The sequence below is a fragment of the Chrysochloris asiatica genome, unplaced genomic scaffold (assembly GCF_000296735.1).
Source record: "Chrysochloris asiatica unplaced genomic scaffold, ChrAsi1.0 scaffold00004, whole genome shotgun sequence".
In the NCBI taxonomy this organism is placed as follows: domain Eukaryota; kingdom Metazoa; phylum Chordata; class Mammalia; order Afrosoricida; family Chrysochloridae; genus Chrysochloris; species Chrysochloris asiatica.
In genome coordinates, this window is record NW_006408522.1 from 33302151 (window position 1) to 33322107 (window position 19957).

Below are 19957 nucleotides of genomic sequence, written 5' to 3' on the forward strand. Positions count from 1 at the left end.
TGGAAGCAGTTAGTCCAGTGGGCTAGTGGAGCGTAGGAACGTGAGTTAGGGGAATGCTTGGAAGCAGTTAGTCCAGTGGACTAGTGGAGCGTAGGAACGTGAGTTTCCACAACCCCGAGACTAAATGAACAAGCTGGTGCCTGGTTACTACTACCAACGGCTACAAAAAGGATTTTAGAAGGTCCTGCATAGAGTGGGAGAAAACTCAAGATCATAAAAAAGAGCAGACTTATTGGTCAGACTGATGGAACCCTGAGACTATGGCCCTTGGTTGCCACCTTTAAGTCTGGAACTGAACTCATCTCCCATTCCTGACCATGACTCAGTTTTCAGCCATGCAATCGGTATGTAGGGGGGACAACAATACAAGTGAGATCAGTCATTTGAGATCAAAAGAGCATCATTTACCCAAAGTTCAGAAAGGTGGAGAAAGGTAGAATGGAAAAAAGAAGCACAAGGAGGAAGTGGGTAAGTGATGATATATGGAGGGGACTGCAGTCACTGAGATGAAATGAAGCATATGATTTGTTGAATGTAAAATTGATGATCTGCTCTGTAAACCTTCATCCAAATTACAATGAAAAGTAAAAAAAAAAAAAAAGGCAAAGGGACTAGAAGTGAGCACTTGAGAATAAATATGCAAGGGCTAGAACAACACAGTGAATACAAACATTATAAACAATGCAGAAACACTGTCACTAAAAAAAAGATAAAGGTAAATGATACTGAACGTTTCCAGGTTTTATAGACAAAGTGAAAACATATAATTTAAAAGGGTTAGCTCAAGACTTTAAAGATGTAAAAGTGATCTCAAAAGAATGTTTTAAAGTCTTCCAAATGATTAGGAGACCCATATACATCCCAAAGTAGAGCAGCAAAGGAAGCCTACAGCCACAAGAAGAAATAATAAAGCTGAGAGTAACAAAAGTGAAATAGAAATAGAAAGAATCAAAACACGAAGCTGGTTCTTTGAAAGGATTAATAAAATAGAAAAACCATTGGCAAATCTAATAAAAGAGAAGGAGGAAAAGATACAAAAAGCATGATTAAGAATGTTATGGGTGATGTCACAACAGAACCAATGGAAATAAAAAGGGTAACACAATGCTGCGAAAAACTACTCCAACGAATTTGAAATTCTAGAAATAGGCAAATTTCTAAAAACACATGACCTACTTAGGCTAACACTGAAGTAGAAATTTTCAACAGACCTGTAACAAGAGAAGAAATTGATCAAGTCATTAAAACACTCCCAACAATACAATGTCTGGGCCTCGATTTACTGGTGAATTCTACCAAACATTGAGATAGCAACTAACGCCAATTCTATTCCAGAAAAGGGTGGAAAACTCCTGAATTCATTTTATGAAGCAAGCATAACCCTGATACTAAAAGCATGCAAATCCCCCAAAAAGGAAAATATAGAAATATAGAATACCCCTCATGAACAGAGATGCAAAAATTCTCAATAAAATCCGTCAGTAGGATCCAGCAACCTATCAAAAAACATAACACATAATGACCAAGTAGGATTCAGACCAAGTATGCAGGGGTGGTTCAATATTAGAAAATCAACATAATCCACCATATAAGTAAAACAAAGGTGGGGGGGGAGAGAAGCCACAGGATCGTATCAATTGATAAAAGACACTTGACAAAATCCAATACCCACTTCTGATAAAAGCACTCAACAAAATTGGAAAAGAAGGGAAAATTTCTCAACAACATACAAAACCAATAGTCAATATCACTCTTAACATAAGAGAAGCTCAATGTATTCCCCTATGAACAGGAACCAGGAGAGGATGCCCTTTATCACTATTCATATTCTATATTGTTCTGGAAGTCTATATGGCAAGAAAAGGAAATTAAAGGCATCCAAATTGGCAAAGAAGTAACACTCTTTTTGCAGATGATATGAACCTACACAGAAAATCCCAGACTTAGTACAAAAATTTTGGAACTCACTGAAAGATTCAGCAAAATAGTAGAGTACAAGATTAAACAAAAATCAGTTGTATCCCTTTATACTAATAGAGCTCTGAAAAGAATATTAAGAATACAATACCATTTACAATAGTCACCCAAAGATGAAATGCTTATGAAAGAATATCCCACACTCATGGATAGGAAGATTTAACGTTTTAAAAATGTCAACACTACCCAAAACAATGCATAGATATAATGCAATCCCAATCCAGATTCCAACATCATCCTGTAAAGAGATGGAAAAACTAATCACTATAAGGAAAGGAAAGACCTTGGATAAGCAAAATATTACTAAAAATGAATAAAGTAGGAGGCCTCCTACACAGGGTCTCAAATCCTACTACACAGCCACAATAGTCTGGTACTAGTACAATGAAAGACACATAGATCAGTGGAACAGAATTGAGAACCCAGAAGTAAATCCATTCTCCTACAGTCAGTCGATCTTTGACAAAGGACCAATATGGGGGAAAGATCATCTTCATCAAATGGTGCTCACAAACTGGAAATCCATTTGCAGAAAAATAAAACAAGACTCATATCTCACACCACATACAGAAATGAACTCAACATGGATTAATAACCTAAATATAAAACCTAAAACTATGAAGATCATCAATGAAAATATAAGAAAAACTTAAGGGCTCTGATACAAGGCATACTTATACTGTCAAACATAACTGAAAACATACAAATAGCAGAAGAAAAAATAGATGACTGGAACCTCCTAAAAATTAGACACTTATGTGTATCAAAGGGTTTCGCTAAATTAAGTAAAAAGAGCCCACAGACGGGCTGTGGAAAAATTCTTGGCAATGACTTATCAGACAAAGGGAAAGGACTAAGGACTACTTTCTAAAATGTATAGAACACTTCAACACCTCAACAAGACGTTAAATAATCCAGTTAAAAAATGGGCAGAGATGACTTCAAAATTTATTACATGGCTACAATGGTCAAAACAGCTTGGTACTGGTACAATGAAAGATACATAGATCAATGAAACAGAATCGAGAATCCAGAAATTAACCCATCTACATATAGCCAACTAATTTTTTTTTTCTTAATGTTTTGGTGTGAATTATGTGATAGTTTACATGGGAGAACGTTAGTTTTACATTCATCCTATAGTATATAATTTCATGGCTATGGTTACAATCCCCTCCATGCATCATCAACCATCCAAAGGGTATACACTACATTGGATGTCTTTTGAATCTTGGTTTTCCTTGCATTATAGTATAAAATAGACACTGAAGGGGGATAGAAAGGAATAACCAGAAACATCACCATAGAAAGCTAGTAAGTCCGTCTTCTGCCTATAACTGATTGGAATACCTAAATGTAAAAACCTTCCCTAAAAGCCGAGACTGTAAATTCCAAAAAGGCAAAGTTCCCCCCCCCCAAAAAAAAAAACAACTAAAGAGGATAGAGAGAAACACTGTTAACTGATGATGTAATGAAACAAGTCATATGAATGGTTGAATGTAAAACTGATGATGTACCCTGTAAACTTTCACTCAATCCACAATAAAAACCTTAAAAGAATAAGCAAGCTGTTCACCAGGAAGACATCAAGGTTAGCAATCAAGTGCCTTCAGGACAAACTCCCCTCTAAGACTGTTATTCAAAGGACATACACAAGCATGTAAACTTGTTAGCGACCACATTGGTCTACTGGTGAATGGAAGAGGCAGAAAGGCATCAATGAAGAAATAGGCTGAGTTCAACCCCAGTCCATTGAATCCCTTTGACCTGGAGATGAGAGAGAAAGGGCTGGCTGGTCCAAATTGTGATGAGACCTGAGGACACTTGAGCCCATGGACAATGACTTAGCCACAGAGACCTAGAGCTGAGAGTGAAGCATCCAGCTGATATGAAGTGAGGGTAGATGCACAAGAACACCCAAACTTGCAGACAGTACCCTTTTGACCTACCCTCGATGGCTCGATAATCAGAACTCGACTAAAGGAAGAATGAAAAAAAAAAAAAATTTTTTTTTTTTTTTTTTTGTATAAAAGAAACAAGGGTAAATTGCTACAATTTGATGACCTATACTCAGAGCGGTAGTTACTCTAAATACCAACAGAGAGGGAAAAAAGAGTCTTCACATCAAGTATCGATGCTATCTATCCCCTCTGTACACAGGGTAGATAGGAACGGGCAACTTAGACATTTGGCTACCTAAAATGAGGGGCAAAAAAGGCACGAAGTGACTGGCTTACAAGGTTTCAAGAGGGAGTTTAGTTTAAGAGTATGCGGGTAAAGAAACATTCCCCACTGAATAGCTGTCATCTTGTCTAGATGGGTCTGGTGAAAAGAGATGGGGATAAGATTCGTAAGATTCAACAGTGAATAATTGTTATCATGACTAATTGCGACTGTCACAATTGTAAGGTAGAAATAAGTTTTGTAACAAAAACAGGGGAGTGGTTAATCTTACAGTCCAGAAACAGAGAACCCTAGGACCATCAAGAGAGAAGCGCAAAAGCAGAATGCAGGACCTTATCCAGAGAAGCAGCGAGCCAGAGACAGAGGCAGAGATGGGGGCATGGAGAGAGGGAGTGGCTGAGGACTCTAGATTCATGGGAAGAGAGGGACTAAGAGCTGGTGGCCAGGAGGCAGAACTGCAGAATGTGCCCTTTTGAAGTTGTAAATTATTATATATGCCTGAATGGTTTTTTGTTTGTTTGTTTTAAAAAAGCTAACATGGAAGGTACATGGAGGGGATTATAATCATTGTAATGAAACAAGATGTATGATTTGTTGAATGTAAAACTGATGATATGCCCTGTAAACTTTCACTCAGTTCACAATAAAAACCTAAAAAAAAAAAAGGACATACTGCATGAGAGTAATGTAAAAAGCTTAAGAAAAGTTTTCCTTGAACAAACATTCTATGATGGTTACCATGGGTGAGAGGGAAGGGAGAATTATTCAATGGACAGAGGATAGATATGTTAACTTGGGTGACAGGAAAGACAATTAAAAAAAAAAAAAAAAGTTTAAATCACCAGATAGGCGACCCTTAAGGACCCCAAAGCAGAGAGAACACAGAGAACATTATACAGATTTAAAAAATTAAATTCCATGTAATAATCATGCCAATAAAACCTTAGTAACTTAAATATTTTTCTTTGAAATCATAAATTCTCTAAGAGCAAACTAAAAATTGACAAAATCAGAAAACAAGAACCTTTCTACTAAAAAGCTTTTTATTAAAAAATTATCTTATTACTCATGAATCTATAGAATAAACACTGGACTGTGAACCACCAAGTGGGTGGTTCGAGCCCATTAGCTGTTTTGCTGAAGAAAGATGAGGCTTTTCCGCTCCCACAAAGATTTACAGCCTCTGAAATTCTACTCAGGGTTGATATGAGTGAATACCCATTCAGCATCATTTAACAAAAACAATGTGCTACTTTAAACAATTAACTGTTGTTAAGTGCTCTTGAGTTGGTTCTGACCCATAGCGACCCTGAATAGGGTTTCCAAGGAGTCGCTGGTAAGCTTAAACCGCTGACCTTGTGAGTCAAACTGACTTTACAGTACAGTGCATTAACCCACAGTCCCACACCAGGACTCTATTATGAGACCAAACAATCAGCATCTACCCCAAAGCAAAGATGAGAACCCAAGGAGAGGAAGTGAAACTAGATTAATGGAAACAAATCAAACAAAACAGAAATCAGGAGAATGCTGACACATTGTAAAAATGGTAACTTATGGCACAAAACAATTTGCATAAAATTGTTGAAGTAGAATAACATTATTAAAAAAAATATATATACATATATAGCTTTCTTAGGAGGTCCTGGTGTGGTGTGCTGTAGGATAAGCACTGGACTGCAAGGTCATCTGAACCATAAGGTTGGCAGTTCAAACTCACCACTCCCCAGAAACCCTACTATACAAGGACACTATGAGTCAGAAATGACTCGACGGCACTTAACAACATACCTTTCTTAACAAATGGCTCAAGGAAGACAACTACAAACTGAAATCACAAAGCTATTATAAAACAAAGATTATAAACTATACATCACAACCTTTGCCACTACTTGGTTTACCATGTAAAATGAATTTCAACTTTGCCGTCCCCCCAAGCAGACCTGACCTCTGAGCTCCATGTCTGGATTCTCAGCTGTCAACCTGAGAGCTCTACAGGCACTTCCTCACCAACGGTCCTCCCTCCTCCAAGCCCCTGACTCCCACTGACATCACCGCCCCTTCAGTTGCTCAAGCCAGAGATGAGTGCTGAGCTCCACTCCTCCTCCCTTCCTCCACTACAGCACTTCTGCTCACTACCCAAACCAAGCAGTCCTCCACTTACTGGACGATACCACAGTCACCCAGGGACCACCCATGGCCCCCTTGCCTCTTCTCTCGCAGTCTGATTTTATTTTTCTGTTTAAAAGCTTTACAGCAGCCTTCTAGAAAGGGGCCAGAATGCTCAGTAGAGTTGACCTGGTCTTTCTAGTCATTTCTCATGCCCTGTCCCATTCTCGCTCTAGACTCATTTTCTCTTAGCTTTTCAAATTCTTCCTTCCTCAGGCATCTCTTGCTGGGCTCTTACCCTGGAAGGCTGTTCTCCCAACAGCACTGCCGCTAAACTCTGGTCTTCGCTTAAACACATTTTTCAGACCTTCCAGACTAGGTCAGATCCCTTGCTTTGTGTTGACTTAGCACACCTTCTTCATAGAACTTACAGCAACAATGATTAGATAATAATAAAATTATCTGGGACTCCTGGTAGGGTGCTATAGGATCAGCACTGGACTGTGAACCACAAGGTCAGTGGTTCAAACCCACCAGATGCTCCTTAGAAACCCTATACAGGATGCCTGTGAGTCAGAACCCAAACCCACTCAGTGGCATTTTACAACAATAGTCCCTGACCCACTTAAGCACAAATAGTTAAGTGCTTGCCGACTAGCCAAAAGATACCTCGAGGTATCTCAGAAGACAGGCCTGACCCTGCTTCTGGAAGATCAGTTTAACAAATTTTATGAAGCTGCTCTGTTCTGTACACATGGAGTTGCCATGAGTTGGAATTCACAACAACAGTCTATTTAAGGAAAAGTGCAGTTTTGCTCACCCGCTGTATTCCCAGTGCCTTGGTGATGCCTATTTGTTGAGGAAATGACTATACAGAGGGAGGAGGAGACAGAACTGAAGGGAAGTGCAAGGCTGCAACTCGTGGGAAGGGCTCATGGCAGCAGCAGACCCCAAGGGACAGACCTTCCTGCCCAAACTCCTGTCTCAGTGGTCCGGGCTCAGGGTTCATGCTCCACATGGACCAGCTACTCACCAGGCTATCTGGGGATGGGAGCTGGCCACACAAGGTCGGGTTGCTGTTGTAGCCAGAGGAGAGACTTCCACTGGAGCTAGTGCACAGGGGGCTGGAGTTGGCCAGTGTGTGTAGTTTTTCCTCTTCCTGGGAAGGACAGGACAACCTAACACAGTTTCTGATGCACAAACCTTTACTGCCCACTTCTCAACCCCCAAGCCACCCCTTCTCACCTCTCAGAAGCTCCCCATCTCAGCCTCATAGCCTCCCCCTTCCACAAAGTCTCCATTCCTCATATTCCATAAGCCTACATCCCAAAGCCACTTCCTCCTAGACACAGGCTCCAAACTGGCACCAGGGCTCTGTGTGCCTTCCATGTGCCATGCCCCAGGTCCCAGAGGCAGCCTAGGGGAGGCTGGCCCGGCCTGAGGTACGCCCCAGATTTCAAGTCTTGCAACTCCCATTCCCTACCCTCAGCAGCCGGGAGACAATCTGCTGGCGGATTCTCAGCTTCTCCTGTTCAGTCTGCTCACGAAGCCTGTCCCGGGCCCGAGCAATCTCCACTTTGGCTTTTTCTCGGGCCTGTCGGTAGTCTCGCAGCATCAGCTCGATGTCAGAGGGCAAATGAGCAGACCGAGGTGCAGCCTCTGAGCTCCTGGGGAGGACCACAAGGGCAGAGAGAGGCCTTCTAACATGGCCTATCCACCCGTTTAACTCAGGGTCTTAGGAGTTTGATTTTACATCCTCAGGAGAGGGTGCTCCTGCCCAGTCAACCTCTCACCTCTGCTCCCTCCAACCTCCTTTCCACATGCCCGTCCAGGCATGTCTCCTGGGTCCTTCCTTGCAGAGAAAGCTGTGGCCTCCACTCTCCAGGATGCTAATAACTCCAGCCTGTTTACCCAGCCCCTCGCCCCTCCCACACAGCCTGTTCCCCACAGGATCCTGGGCCTCCCTTACCTGGTGGTCTCCACAACCTCCTTTCTCAGCTGCTGCAGATATTCTCGGCGCCGGCTGGGGAAGTCCAAGTTGGATAGGAAGCTCAACTGCTTCTGGGGACTCAGACTTCGTGTCCGGCGGAAGTTATGAAGTCGATCAGTCCGCTCTCTCCAGAGGGTTTGGATGGCTTTTTTTTGCCTGAGACAAAATGTGGTCGATTCACTGAAGCTGGCCCTGAATGCCCATCTCTACCTTACAGACCCTTCCCCTGGTTCCCAGGAGATCCCAGGGCTGGGGAAGGACTGAGGGCTTTTTCCTCTCAGCCCAGCCCTGCCCTCCGGTGAGGGCCCTTACCGAGCATAGAGCTCCTCCCAGCCGGAGTGCACAGGTTCGTGGGCAGCCAGTGCCTCCCCTGTCCCACTCTGCAGCACTTGTAGCAGGGCATCTGCCTCCCCGAAGCCGTGGTGCAGTTTCGCTTCTGTGAGTTCCGTGCTGACAGAGAAGTTCGGGGCCCCAACTTGCAGAGGGATCTGCTCCCTCTGGGTCCACTTGGGAATCTGGCTCTGGTCCTCAGGAGTGTGTGGGGGCCTCTCTTCTTGGTCTTCAGAGCTGATATCACATCCGGTCCCCAACTCCTTGGTCATATTCAACCCCCCAGGAGAGTCATCACAAACCCCGCACCAGTTACTGAATTTGTTATGCACTGGAAGGTCCCCCAAGCTGTGGTGTGAGGGTACAGGGGCTGAGCACGTCTGGGAATCAGGGCTCAGCAGCCGCTCAGGTTGGCAAACCCTAGCTGGGCCCGAGGTGGAATCTTGGAGACCTGTGATATCAGTCAACTCGGAGCCTGGGCAGGGGCTGAGGTGCTTTGTGTCTCCCTGTGGAGAGGACACCTCCAGAGATCGACTTGGACCCCGGCTGCTCAGTGGGTCACACTCTGGAGAAACCACCTCCTCATTCGCATCACTCTTAGCCAGCATCCATCTTCTGTTCCTCAGCAGGGGAAGTGGCAGTTTCTGTACCCAAGTGGGCACCGCCTGGGTGGTCCCAGGTTCAAGCTGCTGAGGAGACTGTCCTAAAATACCAGCTTGGCGTTCTGGGCAAGGCTGTGGGCTGTCTAACATGTGTAACTCAAGGAAGGCTGTCCTGTCCCTCCTTTCTAAGGAGCTGCCGCCTTCTCCACACACAGCCTCGCCTCTTTGGGAGTCACTCAACTCATCACTGGGTTGCGGGTAATGACCCATGGGAGGTGTGGGGGCATCAAGAGGAAGGTCTGGGCTAGAGACAAGTTTCTGGTGGCCTGTAAGAGGTGGGGCTGAGGGGGCTGAGGGAGTTACTGAGCCTGGGAGGAAGCCTGACCCCTGCGCATTGGCACTAAGTGTGAGGATTGGGGAGGAGGCCCTGTCCACCAACAAGGCACTTGGGAGGCCCAGTATCTTCTGGAGCCGAGGCTCCCCAGTGGCCTCTGCAGTATTGGGAAAGAGCCCTGAGGAGCGAGAGATACTGGGGCTGGGGCTGCTGGCAACCAGGCAAGAGGATGTCTCTGGTTGGGAGCAAAGAGGCAGGAAAACAGTGGGAGAATCTTGGAGGCTCAAAGGAGAGAGCTTCTGCTCAAGGGGCTCTTTCTGAAACCTCAAACGGGATGAAGTGACCAGAGGCTGCTGCGGCCTGCAGTGAATGCTTTCTTTCTGGAGATCTGAGGGCCCAGCCACTTTCCATTCTGTTTCTTCTGCCTGTCTCTTCTCTGGTGCCATTGAGACATCTGAGCCCAGCACTTCAAGTATCACACTGACTTTCTGAGGGTTGGTCTCTGGTGGCTGGAGGGGCAGAGGCAGTGAGGGTAGGTCAGTCTGGCTACCCTTATCTGCAGTGGTCTGAGTACAGCCATCCATCCTATGTGCCTGTGGGGCCTCGCCTGGAGACTTCTTGGTATTTGGCTCCTTTCTGGCCATACTTGGCTGCGAGAGGCTCCCCAGCAGCTCTGAGGTACTGTGGAGAAGCTGAGACAAGTGGAGAGAGAGGTTGTGCATGCTGGTCCATGAGGCCAGAGGAGAGGCTAACGAAGCACTGGCTTCTGGTGCAGCAGAGGTGGCATCGGTGTGACTCCAGTGGAGCCTGGAGCCTAGGGTCTGCGTGCCCTGCTCCAAGGTGCCCACTCTGGCCTGCCCCCCAATGTGGTCTGCAGCTGATGGATACAGCAGCAACATTTCATCCACTGGACCTGCAGCATGTTCTCCAGGCAATGAGGGTTTGCTCTCCAAGCCTGCTTCATCAGGGGGGCCCTTAAACTGAGACCCTTGGTCTGCTCCTTCAGGACCTGTCACAGTGTGGCGGTCCCATATGTTTGAAGCTTCATTTGAAGCTTGGGCATTCTCAGTGCTGCTGTGTGTGCTTGACAGGTTCTGGGCATTGGCACAGGAGCTGAGATGGGAGTGAAAGGGGGTGTTCTGGTTTTCTAGACCCTTGTCCATGCTGGAACTCCAGGCCACGTTGGATGATGTCAGGCCCTGGACTGTGTGGCTGCTGGAGACATCAACTGCACTGCCAAACACAAACTGCTTCCAGCTCATGCACTCAGGCCTGTCTGAACACCAGGGCAGAACACAGGGACTGATGTCACTGGAGACAACATGTAACATTCTTTTGTCTGCCTCAGGAAGGCACTGTGGCCTGCTCTGGCCAGTAGGTTTCTCAGGCCTTCCCTTGTGGGCCTGCTTCAGCGTGCCAGGCATCCAGCTGGTCAGGATAGATGGGGTTGGCATACATGAGGGAGCTGAAGATGGTGGGTACAGCAAGGCGACAGGTTTTAATGGCCCATGATCAGCAGTCCTAGTGTTGGAATTAGATGAGCCCTTCTGGCTGCAGTCCCCAGCTTTCCGAGCAGCTCTGGCCGTCACCTCTCCTGAGCAGTCCTTGGGATGTGGGTTCCATGATCTGTTAGTTCCCTGTGTGTCCTCATCTGTCGGGAAAGGAGGTTCCACACTCAAGTTCAGCTCCTGAAGAGATCGGGAAGAGCTGACCACAGAGAACTGTGGTCTGGGGGGTGCCCTGAAGGAGCATTTGGGGCGACAGGCAATTGCAATCACAGGAACTGAGCCCCGATGATTGGAAGACCATTGCTCCCTGACAGAGCAGGGCTGGCCCAGCCTGCTTTGCCCCAAACCCACAATGGCTGAATCTTCAAAGTCTGATGACAATCTTTCCAGCTGGGGCACGACTTCCTCCTCTGTCCTGGCATCTCTAAGTTGACCGCCCAAGCCATCTTCATCTGAAGGTGGGCAACTGCTGTCCTGGGCAGGGTCTCTTTGCTGCTCTTCCTCCTCCCAGGGACTATCAACCCGGGGATTTTTGACATGTTTTAAGCTTGTTACAAACTTGGCTTGAAAATCCAAGGCACTGTGATCTCTGGACTCTGTGGAAAGCTGTGACCTTTCTGAGAAGCATCTAAAGGTATTTTCTAAACATCCACGACACTGTGGTTCTGCCACCAGCTCATTCTCAACAGACCTTTCACTGAAGTTCTGTGCAGTTGGACCTCTATTTGTTGTGGGTGGTTTTGGCTTGGTTTGAGATACTACTGAGTTCTGGTCTCTGGAATAGCTGTCCTGAAACTTCCTCAGTGGCTCAGAGCACATGCCTAGAGGTGGTACATTCTCAGACTCAATGCTGGCTCTCTTCTCAGACTTTCTCTCAGGACCCTCTGCTGACCTTGAGCTTTTCTCAGCAGTTGAGTGGGCGAGGGAACCCGTCCTCTTGTCAGCAGCCAAAGGAGAACTGCAACCTTGAGCTGGAGATGAGACAGCAGCTGTCACCGAGGCCTCCAAAGTGCTGTAATCTGCTGGCTCCAACTCCAGATTCATGTCTGTGGGCTTCAGGCCATGTGCCAAGAGCATATCGGGTTCCCTGGAATGGCTTGCTCTTCTCTTGTCACCACTATAGGTCCTGGATGGTACTATCCAGGGTGGGTGGGAAGTGTCCCTCTCCTGGTCACCACTTCCATGACACAGTAAGGGGATGGCACAGGGAGAGCAAGTGTGCACAGCACCAGGCTGAGCATCACTGAGCTGCAGGGAAGGAAGAGCTCTGCTGCCATCAATGCTCCCGGAGCTGGCACAATGGAAAGTTTCCCCTACGCACCTAAATGGGGCCTCGTCCCCAACGCCCCCAGGCTCCAGGCTAGCTCTTGGATCTGGCAATGAACTTAACCTGGGATGTCTGCTGCCAGATCTACAGGTTTCTGTAATCCCAGACCCGACACTCCCGTTCCTGTTTGGACACTGTTGCTGAGAGGGCTCTTCAAGTTCACCCCTTCTCACAACTCCAGGCTTGAGGGCCCCTGGTTTAGGACTTGCTCTCCCATCTTCTAAGCCTATGACATCTTCTAAACCTGTTGCATCAAGACATTGGACATGGTCTTGCTTTGGTCCTGAGACACTTGCAGAACTTTGATCAGAAAGTACAGACTGACTTTCAAAATAAGTGCTTTTTCCTTCCTGTTTAGACACTAAGAAGTTCCCTGATCCTCCTCCATAGGGGGGCTCTTGGGTGCTAAGCTCCTGTTGCTCTGGGCGTCTCTCCTGACAGTCAGGGGGAGCACCATCTGCAGTGTCACATATGGCTCGCTCACTTGGTGCATGTGGCATTATTTCAGGGTCATATGAGGGGGCCTGAGAAGACAAGGCAGGCACCACTTTCTGTGGTTCTACTCTCCTACCCTCCTCTGAGTCCAAAGGACCAGGAGAGAAAGGTTTTCTGGTTGCTTCTTTCTTCTCAATGATTTCAGAAGAACTTGAATTACATATAAACTGTTTACCTCCCCCTAGGAGATGTCTCAGCTCTCCAGTGAAATGGCTGTTGTCTAAAGCAGGGGCAGCCGGGGAGGCAGCCTGTGAGGGAAGCCAGGTCCCTTCATGAGTTTCTGAGGAGGGCAGAAGTTGGAAGTCCTCTACAGGGAGGGGTGTGGTCTGAAGAATTTTCCTCTCATCCACCAACAGATGTCCTGGTTCAGGAGACAGAGCTCTCACATGAAATTCCTGTGCTTCTCCTTCATTTCTGGCTCTGGTCCACTCTGGCTGGTCCATCTGTTTATACTGAGGCATCCCAGGCACCCTGGAAGAACACTCTGGTTCTAGTAAAGTCTCATAGTAAGGAAAGACTGTCCTCCTAGCCACAAAGTTATTAAGCTGTTTTCCCTGGGCCTTTGCCTGTCTGACCTCTTTCAACAGAGCCAGGCACAAGGATGCATGGACAGAGTGCTCCCACACCCTGGGCTCTGGACTGGAAACTTTGGTCAGGGAAGCAGGTTCTGAGATGTTATCACTGGTGAGACTGAAGTTCTCGGCATCATTCTCTGCTTTCTGCCTTGTCTTTCTGTCTTGGAAGTCACCCTCTTCAAAGGGGCCGCCAACTTTGTTTTCATGTTGGCTAGAGACCCACCTCAGTGGACTCTTTCTTTCTTTTTGTATAGCTGCCTCTTTTGCAGAATCAAAACCCTCCCTGATACTCACGTCCATGAAGGTGCTTCTGAGACCTGCTCCCTGGTCTGGGGGGCTGGTGCTTGCTAAAGTCCTGTCCTCTTCCTCAAGGGAAATGCTCTCTGGAATACTAGACTGACCGAGAGATCCTAGAGCCATGGAGATCGTAGGACCACACCAAGCAGTGTGTGAGACAGAGGTGATCCCTCTAACATGTCCCGGAGGACTGTAGCTTCTGGTGTCTCCACTCTGGTCCTGATGCTCAACTCGAGGTACCAAGGGACTGTCATGAATCTTAAACACTGTGGGATCCAGCACATAGTCAACTGAAAAGATGCCTACAGTGTCAGGTGCATAAAAATAGCTCTGTGGCAACCCTGGAGAATTGAAGGGCACCGTGTTCATCAGGTCTTGGTAAGAAGCAGCTGTTGATGTGTCTGTCTGGCTCAGCAATGGGCAGACAGTCTCCTGGCTGAAAAACCTGCTCATACAAAGCAGGCTTGGACTAAGAAGTTTCTGAGTTGATGAGCCCATTTTATTTTCCCCTTGTAGGCTCCCTCCCATTTGCATATTAATTTCTCCAATCCTGCCTTGAACTTTTAGCTGCTCTTGCTCAGAACTGCTTGTGTGTTCAGCAACGTGGTTTTCTTGGAAACCTCCCACAATTTCCAATTCCTCAAGACCTGTCAAATCATAGGGCTGCCCTTTGGGGCTAATTGATGCACCGAACAACTGACACTCATTTTGGGAAGCTTTCTCTTGCCAGGGCTGTAATGGCAAAGTTCTGGCCAATGCTGTCCTTCTCCTTGGGTGAATGGAAGTCTCGGTGGGATCTCTGTGAGCTGTGCATGTCCCTAAATAATCCCACGCTTCCCTGGCAGAACTATCTAATGCAGCTGAGTGAGTGGGCTCTCTCACAAGTTGGATCTCTTCTATACACTCTCTTGTCTTGAAGGGACTCTGCACCCGGGGATCTTTCCTAAGGCAACTGCTAAGTTCCTTCATTTCTCTGGCTTCACTATCCCTCAAGATGACATGCTCTTTTGGAGAAGGTGACTGATCCTTGAAGGACAAGTGGTCTCGAGGACTACCTGGCCTCAGGATATGGTCAGCCTTCTCGTGGTCCTGGAACACTCTCTCTTTACTGACTCCTGGAATGTGGGAAGCATGTAGATGCTTACTCTGCTTGGATCCAATTTCCAAGAGGCTATGTTCTAGCTGCTTTATACTCCTAATTAGCCTAGCCATTTCATCATCATTATTAACCCTTTTATTCTGTCTTTTTCCAGAAGATTCTTCCTTTGTCCTTTCTTGTGACTTTCTAGGTTGCTTGCACTCATTGAGGTTTCTTTCTGGAATGGATGGAACTGTCTGGAATCTTTCATATGTACAGTATATCCCTGGAAGCTTAAACTCATCAGAGCTGTCTTTAGGATGGAGAGCTTTTCTAAGATGCCCAGTTTCAATCTTCCCTTCCCACTTGTGGGCAGGGTTCTCATCCTGACTCACTATTACTTGGCTGTTGGCACTGTGATCTACTGGCCTGCACTTCAAAGAAATAGCCGTTTCTCCTAGCATGTTCTTCTCAAGCCCTAAATTGATGTTTTTATAGACAAAATCAGACCTGGCCCTAGAAGAAAACTGTCTGTTCATGTCGAAGGCCTGGTTCTGGTCTTTTTTATTTAAAATTCGAACTTGATTTTCTAATTTATATGCTCTTGTGCCAACAGATGAGAAAATATGTCTGTTCTGAGCAACGGAAATAGAATTATGGCTTTCTTTTCGACGACTGGTAGGACATTTCCCTACTTCTCTGACAGTGTCCCTAGTGCTCAGATCAGCTGGCCTCTGTGCTGTGACCTGCTGAGATAGGGCCATCTCAGAGCCTTGGATTTGCAAGAGAACTGGTCTTTTCTTCTTTAAAGAAGCATCGTGGCAGATTTGGTGGTCATGACTGATACCCCAGGCTTCCCTGAGAGGTGGCGAACGTACCCTCATTTTTCTGCACGCTGGAATCTCTAAGGCAGTTTCCGTTAGGGCATCCCTGCTTTTGGTCACATAAAATGTTTCCAAGGGAGGTGGTTGCAGGGAAGATGGAAACGGATCCCAGGGAGCACGGGGCAGGTATAGCTCTGATTCCGATGGAACGGCAAAGGAAAACTGTGTGTCTTGGGAGCTCTCCTGGCAATCTGCATCTTCTTCCAGGAGTGCGTGGTGGCTGTTGTACCTTGGTTGCCCTGTCTGGCTTGCTATATTCTTCCTGAGAGGCGCCCAGCCTTGGGACCAGTGGTGGTCTTTGATGGTCATGGCGCCATTACCGTGACAAGGGGTCTCCAGGGAGACATAGTTATCAGAGGGAGCCATTGGTGCAGGAGTCCTGCCCCCCTGAGAGCACACTTCCAAATGGCTCTGTCTGATTTCATGTGCTTCTGCCATCAATTCTGGGATCTCTGCTGCAAAAACGTGTGTATTTGTCATTCCAGAAACCAGGGACTCTAAGTCAGCTGTAGAAGTTTCATTATAACTCACCTCTTTTTCACTAATCCTAAAAAAACGTGAAGTACCTTCTGATTTGTCAGTCAACCTATCTTCTTTCTCTGCTCTCAAGTGCCTACTTTCAGCTAGATGGATGGAAAACTGGTTGACATTCAAATTGCTAGACAGCCCAGGTCCAACCAGCAAGAAAGTATCTCCTGCTGTGCCAGAAGATTGGGCCAGGGAACCAGAGTCTTCCTCAAGGCAGGGGAAAGCCGGCCTGGGCTCTCCTATGGCTTTGAGAACAGGATGAGACAGTTCAAGGAGGTACTTTTGCTGAAGGGTAGACCAGTTCCTTTCACAGGTACTGCTGAGATGGGTGAGGGAGGCGGCAGAGGCAGCCAACACGTTGGACACACTAGAGCTGTTAGATGCCTCAGAGGTGCCCCGCTCTGCAATGTCAGGACCACAGCTTCCCTGAGAGGTGCCATCAGCTTCTGGCTGAAGAAGTTGGTGAGTCTCCCAGAGTGACAGTTTAGACATATCAGAAGCAGAGGTTGTGTACTCATCTCTGACATCGCAGGATAGATCAGCACTCCCTTTGAGCCGTTTGAAGCTATATGGCAGGACAACTTCCGCACCTGACAGCTTCAGTTCTTCCATAGTTCGTCTCTCCCAACCACAGGGTTGGCATTCCTGGACATCAGGACTCAGACATAACGATCCCACTGTTCCTGGGGGGTTGCTGGCGTTGATCTTTGAGTCACAAGAAAACCAGGAATCCATGGATATCAGCGGGCTCCCTCTGGATGGCAGTATGCCTGGGGGAGAGCAGGCCTTTTTTGAGCAGCATGCCTCCGCCGCTGGCTCAGGAGCGGGGTTGCAATGGGATTGCAATGGAGGATGATCAAGATAAAATGAATTGCTTGTTACCTCCTGATCTACTCCAGACACACTGGAACTCTGCAGGTGCCAAAAAGTTTCTGTGGGCATCTCATCAGGTGAACCAAGTAAAGGTTCTTCTTGCTGATCTTCCCCCAGTTCTTCCTCAACATCAATCAGACTATCCAAGGAAAAGCTCTTGTGAGTGTGAGCAAGTAAGCCGCTGTCTGTGTGTGTGGTGTGGTCCCTCTCAGAGGCTTTCAGTCTGTCCATGTGGTAGCCAGGGTCACTGGTGACATAACTACCCACAGTACTGTCTTTCTGGCTTTGGTAACCCCTTTCAGTCAGTGAGTCTTCAGATATTTGGCTCTCATCACTTTCAGAGTTCTCTGGCTCTGGGAGACCCAGCTTCTTCCCCTGGGACTCCTGGGGCTTCAGCAGCATTGCTGGAGCTTTGGCATAGTCACAGGAGAGAGAATCCACCGAGCAGTCGCTATGTGTGTCAGAGAAACCACCATCTTTTTCTCCTGCATGACCTACTACAGGGCTGGCATCTGTGAGTGGGGCCATAGTGTTTGGGTCTCCTGCACCGTGCTGCCACTTTAAAGGACTGCCAAGAGGCAAATGCCAGGACTGCTGGGCAGTGTCTCTGACTACTGCCAGCACCCTCGGCTGCCTATTCGATGCCCTGCTTGGAAAGGCTGGTTTCGAGTCTGCCCGGAAAGTCTTGGCTGCCTTTCCACGCCCAGATGTCTGTTTGGGTTCCCGGGGATGAGAGGAGCTGCAACTGGCTTCTCTGGCAACCTTGTGGGTTGAGAGGTTCCCTTCTTTTCGCCACCCGGCTCGCATATAGCCAGATCCTTTTACTCCCTTAGCCCTTCTGCTCCGGGAGGTAGGGGTGAGGACCTCTGCCTCCTCCTTTGGTTTTAGCTTGTTAGCTGGTTGACTCAGAGATGCTGAGTCCTGGGCCACCTTCCGACGGGGCTGCTTACCTACTCTCTCCATTTCCTGGACACTGGCAGATGCAGGGCTCATAGCGAGGCAGGTGCTGGGAGCTGACGCTCCTTTCATGGCCATGTCTCGCCTGGCTGTACAGAGCTGTCCCTGGCCTGAGGAACAGAGGTCATTTTTGTTGACCCTCCTCATCCATGGAGGGTAAGCAGCAGCTTGGAGTAAATGCTCTTCTGAGGACGTTTGCTCTGACATTTGGCGAGTAGGACAAGGCATAGGTGGTAATGTGATGGAGGGATCCCAATGCAGGAGAATGCTAGAGAGACAAAGAAAGCCATCTCAGAGACAGGAAGAGCCCCCCGACTTCCTATTGACAGAGGGAATATGAAGTTCCACTGCATTTGCTTTAAAAGCCCTGTGCACTGCCTCTTGTAGTCTTAGGATCAGAAAAAAGGTCTACTGGTGCAAAAGGAAACTATTGCCCATCATCCCGGCTCTCAGACAAGCCCAGGAACACTCTGTTCCTCACTTTCCCTATCTTTTAAAAGGATTGAATGGAATTAACCACTACTTTTAAAAAAATTCCAGTTAATAGGAAATATGAGGAATAGGTTTAACAGACAAATCTATAAAGCAGTATATTCTAAAGAACAACTGACCTAATCCCCACTGAAGAGTTTCCCTCTTTTCCAGATGGATCTGGTGAAAGGGAATGGGCGATGATGGGGATAGGATTCCATGATTCAGTTGTGATTGTGAGCAGGATTAGGTGTGATTGGCACAACTGTAATTGTAGAAGATGTGTAACTAAAAAGAGGAAGCAATCAATCTTTCATTTCAGGAACAGACAATCCCAGGACCATCAGGAAGGAAGAGCATGAGCTCCTACCTAGAAAAGCGGCAACAGCAGAAGCGGTGGCAGGAGACACACAGTACCTGCAGGCTCTATGCCCATGGACTGAGGAAGGCTGTGCACCTGGGGGCAAAGAGGGTGGCTTGCAGAATGTGCCCTTTGGACCTTTACGTGAACAGATATGTTTTGTTTTGTTTCATATGTGTACATGAAATATTTTTGCTTTGTTCATTTGTGAAGGAAGTAGGAAGACTGTTGTTGCAGGAAGGGAATTGTAATCATTGGGATGAAACAAAGCATATATATATTTTTAATGTAAAGCTGATGATCCTGTCTGTAAACCTGCACTCGATTCACAAAGTTAAAAAAAAAAAAGTCCACATATTTTAAAAAGGTGTATACTTTATGATGTAGGATCAAAATGATATTGTGTCTGGGATTTGCTTTAAAATATATCATCAGAAAAAGGGAAGATGTGATAAATCTTGATCATTGTTGAATATGAGTGATGGGGTATAGTATTCTCTCAATTTTCTCCAGTGAAACCTGCGAAAGTCAGAACCTGTTAAAGGTGGGAAACTTACTAGGAAAAACAAGACTGTGCCCAGTCAAAAGCACAGTAAGAGTGCAAATTAATATACAAAGGGTCATCAAAAAATTTGTGGAAAGTTCCTTTTTCTCTTAATTCCATTTTTCCATGAACTTTGGAAGCCTCCCATCTATAGCTGTTCACTAGTTTTAAACTACTGATTTTTATAATGAAGAGTTGGATAATTTGTTATTAAATACTTCATATAGAGGGCACTCTTCTCAAAGTTTTGGCACATATATATGTTAGACTGGGGAAAACTGGAACTCAATGGTGTTCCGCAGGTTTGCGCCTGTCATGGGCTCAGACTCACTGTCTCCCCTCCTCCACCCCCACCTCCACCCTGCCTTTCCCTCCCTCCCTCACTCAATCGGATCATTTGAGGATTCCTTCTCTGGCAAGTTTCTACTTTACACAGGTCTGGCTTTTGCAGATTTTACTGTATGTGTCTGAAATTTTTTCACAATAAAAAGGCTTTTAAAAATAATCCTGTCTAGTCCTCTGACCTGACAGCA

The 19957-nt window shown here is 46.6% G+C and overlaps 1 protein-coding gene across 1 annotated transcript in view; it reads right to left on the reverse strand.

The window, feature by feature from the left end:
- STARD9 (StAR-related lipid transfer (START) domain containing 9) overlaps nucleotides 1–19957 on the reverse strand; it is a 114988-nt gene that overhangs the window by 5093 nt on the left and 89938 nt on the right. Inside the window, exons 23-26 of the mRNA XM_006831888.1 lie at nucleotides 8573–18316; nucleotides 8240–8416; nucleotides 7754–7937; nucleotides 7304–7429 (exon numbers count right to left, since the gene is read on the reverse strand). Of these exons, the coding sequence (XP_006831951.1) occupies nucleotides 7304–7429; nucleotides 7754–7937; nucleotides 8240–8416; nucleotides 8573–18316 (10231 nt within the window). The remainder of the gene's footprint in view (nucleotides 1–7303; nucleotides 7430–7753; nucleotides 7938–8239; nucleotides 8417–8572; nucleotides 18317–19957) is intronic.